The following is a 7,379-nucleotide window of genomic DNA, read 5'->3' as shown; positions in this document are numbered from 1 at the left end:
TAATAGGAAATTAAAATGTTTTGTTCATTAGAATGAGATTTGTGGCTGACTCTTGCTTGCATGCAGTTTTGATGTTCTTATACGGTGCTCATATTTAATTTAATTAATTCAGTTTTATATAGACTGAAGTCGTTCCTTAATTTATTCATTGTTTACTGTTCGGTATTTTGAAGGCAAACCTGATGACATGCAATAAGTGGTGCACATGGCTTCAAAAAGCATATCAGCAAACACTGCAGGAACACTGCAGGAAAAAAGATATGTAGTTAATGAGACATTTAGTACACAGATCCATATATATGATAACAGATTAACAAGAACTGACAGCTGACACTCATTTCACTACAGTCCTTTCAGCAAGAAAGGTCAAAAGTACTAGAGAACATTAAAAGTTCTCTGCATCAAGATGACTTTGATTCTTTCAGCTTCATGTTGAAAGATTAAAATTCCTTATTTGAAATTCCTATTAAAGGTTACATTGTTCACCTCACATATATTAGTACTTATATTTTTAACAGGATTCTCAGATAACATGAGTAAACCAGTGGCAGACTGCTCATCAAGAGCACCTGGACATTTCTTGATGGCCCGAGTCTTATTTTTATCTGCTGTGAGCAGTCAACATCTCGGTGAAAAAGTAGCGATCGGGAATGAATTGGCAGCCCATTTCAGAATCCATAATGCAGGAAAAAACTCTGTCACTGCCACTGTCCCTGGTTTGAGTGTACCAAAGAAATACGTAGAGCTGCCCAGTTTGGGATAGAGTCACATTCTCTAGTGCAAGCCCACATGTTAACATAGCTCAAAATATAATGAAAAACATGTTATTATAACAAATGACATGACTTAAACCTTTGGAAATGACACCAGATGCTATTGTGGGCTGTTAGCGCAATATACTGTGATTTATACCTAAGCTTATATAGTTTTTTGACGCATTAGCTATCAACTTAAATACAGTTTGAGCATCAGTCTTGTGTGTCTGTCTTGGCGACATGTGCGGAAATGTTCTTCCGTCTGGCATCCTGTTTATAAGATGAAGTTTAGATTACTGTTATAAACTGTGTCCCCTGTCTGATGTTGTAAAATTGCTGTGAGATATCTCTCAGTTTTGAGTTTTTTTTAAATCATGCACCAAAAGCATTCAACAGTTGCAACTTTTATATATTAGATTTATAATTCAAATTGTTAGGGTGTTGTTACAAATGTCATTGGGAGAGTGCAGCACCTGAATCTAATGCTGGATTACATAAACATCTACAGTATAGCTATGGTTCAGAAGTTTACATGCTTACATGCTTACACTCACTGTTTCAAATAGATAAACGTAAAACACAGCAAAAACTAAAGCTCTAAGCAGCAGTACTAAGTCCTGTCGCTCTTAAATCTATTTTTCACCTGTTCAGCAGGAGCAGAGCATTTGGGGAGTTCCCCGGTGCTGCAGTGGTCATGTCAGTGGGGGGATCCACGGGTTTCTCTGTGACTTTCACATTCCTGTAGCGGCTTGCTAGGTGTTTGCTCAGATTTGAAGTTTACTTTTTCTTCCCACAGTAGGGACACTAATGTTTTTGTCACTTTTTACGGAGTAAAAATTGAAGGAATGTCAGTAGTTCCATGCTTTTAACACTACATGGTTGTACTCTGTCACACACTCCATATTATCCGTTGTTGATCTACATACATCTGTTGCAGCCACGGACATCGCACGCACATCATTGTCATGAGACACTCTCACAAACAAAATCACGGTTTAGTAACACAGTAACACAGCATGCTTACGGGACCTCCGCCTCTCTGGGAACATCTCAGACCACAAATATCCTGAGCCAGACTGGGACCTGTCCAGAGTGCAGCCCTATTACATCTAACAAACACTAATATTACTAAGGTAATATGATCTTCACAATAGTTGATAGCCATGTAGTCAATGCTGTTATAGGTACCCATGTACTGTACAATATGCACAGATAGATACCTTCTTATGGTGGAGAGAGACCTCTTGTGGACACTTTAGAGTGTTTATGATAGCTCTGGCTGTTCTGGGAGATGTTCTAATTTCTTATTTAGCACTTTTCTACTTTTCATACTCATACACTTTCATACTCCAATGAATGCATCTACAAGCAAATTGGTATTAATATCTTGTCCTAAGGATATTTTGCATACTGAATGGAGCAGGCAGGGTTCAAACCACCAACCTTCCAATTAGTAGATGAGCTGCTATACCTTCCAAGCTTCAGCCACATATAGTGCAACACTATATGTAACAGATAATAATGAATCGTAAAAGGGATAGTTGTGAGTTGTCCACTGAAGTTAACTTTTATTATTTTCTAACCCCAACATTCATTTAGTGTGGCATAGATAGATGAAACGCAATATGATTTAAAATTCACTTGATATGCTAAGCTGTGCTTTGCTACTATGCTGTGTATGTTGGCTACAGCAAGATAGACTGACCATAGAGGGAGTCATAGAAAAGGGAGTTGGTGACCTGAACACATCCAATCCTACCCAATACCCAACTTGGATGGGAAGCTGCCATCAGGGATGATGCCGTCATTCACCTCCTACATCGTTCCCTTGCTCACCTGGAGACCCCTGGAAGCACTGTGAGAATCATGTTCTTTGATTTTTCCAGTGCCTTCAACACTATTCTTCCCTCGGTCCTGAAAGACAAGCTGGAGAACTCTGGAGTGGACCATCACCTCACTACCTGGATTTTGGACTACCTCACAGACCGACCACAGTATATGAGGACTCAGGGCTGTGTGTCGGACAGGGTCGTCTGCAGTACGGGGGCCCCGCAGGGAACGGTTCTGGCTTCGTTCCTCTTCACTATCTACACTGCAGACTTCTCCCACTACTCCACCCAGTGCTTCCTGCAGAAGTTCTCTGATGACTCTGCAATAGTCGGCCTCATCACTGATGGGGACGACAAGGAGTACAGAGGACTGACCCAAGACTTTGTGGACTGGTGCCAGCTGAACTACCTCCAGATCAACGCCAGTAAAACCAACGAGCTGGTGGTAGACTTCCGCAGGCACAAAAATCCTCCACTGCAACCACTGAACATCCAAGGTATGGACATTGAGGCTGTGGACAGCTACAGGTACCTTGGTGTTCATCTGAACAACAAACAACAACCCAGTGGAGGTGGTGAGTGACAGGAGAATGGTGGCTAAGCTGTCATCCCTGATGGACAACATCTCCCACCCCAGTGCGCCCCCACCCTGGGGCGTCAGTGCGCCCCAGGGTGGCTGTGGCTACAATGTAGCTTGCCATCACCAGTGTGTGAATGTGTGTGTGAATGGGTGGATGACTGGATGTGTAAAGCACTTTGGGGTCCTTAGGGACTAGTCAAGTGCTATATAAATACAGGCCATTTACCATTTTATTTTTACCCCATGCAGGAGACTGTGAGAGCACTAAGCAGCTCCTTCAGTGGCAGGCTGCGGCACCCACCGTGTGGGACGGAGAGATTTCGCAGGTCTTTCCTCCCCACTGCTGTCAGACTCCACAACAAAGACTCCAACTGATCTAACACACACATCCACACATGTGCAATAACACTAAGTGCAATACTCTTTTTCTGACAAAGTTGTATTTTTACTCAGTTGTATATAGCATTTGCATTCTATTTTTATCCTATTGTATATTTTATTCTATTTATTCTACTGTATATAGTATTTTATTTTATTCTATTCTGTACAGTTGTGTACAGTATGTTATTCTTATTGTATTCTAATTTTGCTATATAACTTTTGCACTGTTCACTTCCTGCTGTGACAAAACAAATTTCCCACGTGTGGGACTAATAAAGGTTATCTTATCTTATCTTATCTTATCTTATCTTATCTTAAGCATTTTGTAGTACCTATGCTGAACGCACTGGAAACCCAAGCTGTGCCTGACAGGTTTGTGTGATCCGCGGTGTAGCCAGCATGTTAATACATGCAGTGTATATGTCTGTGTACAGCACAATTGTGACAAAGACAGGCAGATTCAGTGGCTGATGCATTTGCTTCTTTGTGTGCTGACTGTTCTTTCTGCAGAAGCTTAATAAACATAGACTAATGTCTTGTTAGGAGACTCAGTCAGTGTAAGTGAAATTAGCCATTTAATTGACTAATGATTAGATAAACCAGGCATATTATAAAGTACTCGTACTTCAGGTTCACTAAAAGAAAACATGTCTAAAGCTTTTTATACAGATGTCCACTTTTAAGAAGACCACTGTTGTAGAGACAGACAATCCATTCACACCTGCAGCCAATGTAAAGTCAATGAGAATCGATATGGGAACCAAAACAATAAGTAATATCGATAATGAAATCAGAATTTCTAAATTCTAATTAATTCATAATTCTAATGTATTTCCTGTAGTTTTATGCCATTAATATGACATAATGATATAAGACTGGCTGATGGATGATGAAAAGAAGTCAGTTGGAATAACATAAAAACAGTGAAAATGCAAAATTTTAATAACATCTGTCAAACAAATCATCCTGAATCTAAAAGAAACAAGAATCTTTAAAGTACAGGCCTTTTTAAAAACAAAACAAATCAGGTAATGCAGTATCTAACATCAGCATCTCATTTAATAAACAGCATTGAGTATATAGTAAAAGTTCAGATTCTACTTAACTGTAACTAATGTGCAACTTAATGTATGTTTGTTTTGTGTTGTTGTTGTTTTTTAAGTTTTTTTTTTTTTTAAGTTTTTTTGATGCATATCTACCAAAACAACTCACTTATCTAATTTTAACGCAGTATCGCATCACTTCTTTTTCAAGCTAAACCCAAGCACAAATTCTAATACTGGGGTTTGATCAGCTAAATTTTACATGGTTTATTTTATCTTAATTATGTTTCATAATGCAGTCAATCCAGTCTCGGTTGTCAGGTATCTTAGTGTAACTATAAATTGCTGATTTATCTGGGTTTAGCTTGCTGGCGGACACCACCCCGTATGCCTTTCCATCTTCACAGACTAATGGGCCACCAGAGTCTCCCTGGAAATACAAGCATACAATACATTATGTAGTTACTGGACCATAACTAAGTGTAATCACAACAGTAAGCTGATTATCATTATTTACCAAACTTGTTAATTAATAAATTAATTTATTTATAGTAAAGGTTTAATAAAAAACACTTACATGACCTGGGCCACCCTTGTCCTTTGAGCAGTACTTATTTTCCTTAACACACATCTCATTTTCAACCAGGGTTACATTGACTTCCAAAAGTTTGAGAGATGGGTGTTTGTTGTTTTCTGTACTTCCCCAACCAGAGACTATGCATGATTTTGGCAGCGATCTATCATCACGGTCTGCGAGATCAATAGGTTTCACATTCTTGTTTAACACTGCCTTGGTACTCAACTTCAGGAACAAAGAGAGATAAAAATGTTATTTAATGCTGTTTTGTTCAATTGAACAAAAATGATAAGAAACCACATTTAGGATGATAACACTGTAAAGTCTGTTATTAAATATTATTTTCGTTTATTTTACCTTCAGAAGCATTATGTCATTTTTGAATTCAGCTTGATCATAGCCTTTCTGTGGAAATGCATTTTCCCCAGGCACATTCACATGCTGTACGTCATTCTGCTTGTTGTAATTATGAAGTCCCAGAAAGACTCTGTAGGACCTGAAATAAAATAAGTGCAAACAATTTTCAGACATTTAAGTTAGCTGTCCCCAACCCCCAGGCCAGTCGTTTAGTACCGGGCCAGGAGAATTGAGGCTTGGGTGTGAAAATTCATGTTTGTTTGTTTTTTTGTTTTTATCATTAACTTGGTTTCCCTGGGTCTTTTCAAATGTGTTATGAATATATATATATATATATATATATATATATATATATATATATATATATATATATATATATATATATATTTTTTTTTTTTTTTTTTTTTTTTTTGGTACTGGTTCTGGTTCTGGTTTTATTTTGTTGTATTTATCAGCAACACCTTAAAGGCCGGTCCGTGAAAATATTGTCGGACATAAACCGGTCCGTGGATCAAAAAAGGTTGGGGACCGCTGATTTAAGTGATACAATATACAACAAAAGAAAAGTTTTTCAATACTAATTTATGACCAAACTTATGAAGCCACCATGAAACAAAGATCTCAGTCTCAGAGAGTAACTTAAGCTTGGTGTTTGGATAAGACAATTTATCGGTTCACATAATTCCCTTTAGGTAAACATAAACTGTTAAACTTACTCAGCTTGGCAGTGGGCAGCAGTCACCACAAAATGCTCATTCACAAGGAAGCCATCACAGTGGGCTTTCTGACCACCTGGTCTGTGCATCTCCAAAAGCACCATGTATGGCCTGCTGTGTGCCACGGCCTCATGGCCACCGATGATTTCTCCAGTGTGAACTGCGTGAGTGGGAGCAGGATGGGGGGTTGTGTCATATTCTATTAAATCAAAATCTTAACCTTGCACGGTCTCAGTTTTGACATCATTTATAATGTCACCATGCATGACATCACATATGCACTATGAAAAGAGACTTACCTTTATCATGAAGAGTCAGTACAACTATCAGTACTGCCAGGTTAAAGTGAGTAAACATGATGAGATCAAAGTCAGGCTGAGCTACTGAAGAGCAGTGGGTAACTTCACTGGCAGGTTCAGCCTTTAAATACCTCCTCGTAACAGCGAGAGAAGTTGCGTTATTTGCATATTCAAATGATGTGGCTGTGAACCACATTCATAACTTTATCAGACTCTCCAGAGCTTTATTTTATTCTATTTCAGTTGAATTGTATGCATTGCTTTAAAGATTTCTTTTAGCACTTTCCTGAAGGACTGATAAAACTAAAATATGTTTCACTGAAAAATAAAATGAAACTTAAAGAAAATACTATATTGATCATTCGTTTCTTGGACTGTTATTATTGTGGCACAGACAGTTATTTTATTTGCTTTAAAATGTTCTGTCAGAAAACAGCACAATAACCATCACTACCAACATTAATACTGAAGGGAGTTTATAGGAGGAATTCTGGAGCCATAGAACAAAAATATTGTTACAATAATGATGGCCTTACCAGGAAAAAGAAATACTGAGCTGCTATGTGAAAAGTTTGTATGTTGAATCAAGTGTTTGTATGTTGGATTTTATTTCAAGGTCCTGTACACAGGGAGAAAGCCAGCCTTCCCATGGCATGTAAGTCTGCAATTTCAATACCCCACAGCTGATGCAAGACAAAACTAAATTAATGTTTATGACAATGTGGTAAAAAGCATATAAATGATGAGGAGTGATCACCTTACAGAAGTCTTGGATACAGTATAAAATATAAATGACTGGTGATTATACAGACTACTGGCATTAGAAACAACCTAACCTGCAA

At 38.2% G+C, this 7,379-nt stretch overlaps 1 protein-coding gene across 1 annotated transcript; it reads right to left on the bottom strand.

Annotated features, from left to right (window-relative positions):
* Positions 1 to 4,865: 4,865 nt before the first annotated feature.
* On the bottom strand, positions 4,866 to 6,733 carry LOC308394033 (granzyme B-like; the record flags this gene model as incomplete). The annotated part of the gene is made up of 5 exons (XM_080878139.1): positions 4,866 to 5,018; positions 5,166 to 5,390; positions 5,523 to 5,661; positions 6,239 to 6,398; positions 6,538 to 6,733. 5 exons carry the CDS (start codon positions 6,731 to 6,733, stop codon positions 4,866 to 4,868), a joined length of 873 nt encoding a protein of 290 aa, XP_080734265.1.
* Between the last annotated feature and the right edge of the window lie 646 nt (positions 6,734 to 7,379).

This window comes from Rhamphochromis sp. 'chilingali' (genome assembly GCF_963969265.1).
Source record: "Rhamphochromis sp. 'chilingali' genome assembly, chromosome: 3".
Taxonomy (NCBI): domain Eukaryota; kingdom Metazoa; phylum Chordata; class Actinopteri; order Cichliformes; family Cichlidae; genus Rhamphochromis; species Rhamphochromis sp. 'chilingali'.
Note: the sequence above shows the minus strand (reverse complement) of the source record. Positions and strands in the feature narration are given on the sequence as shown.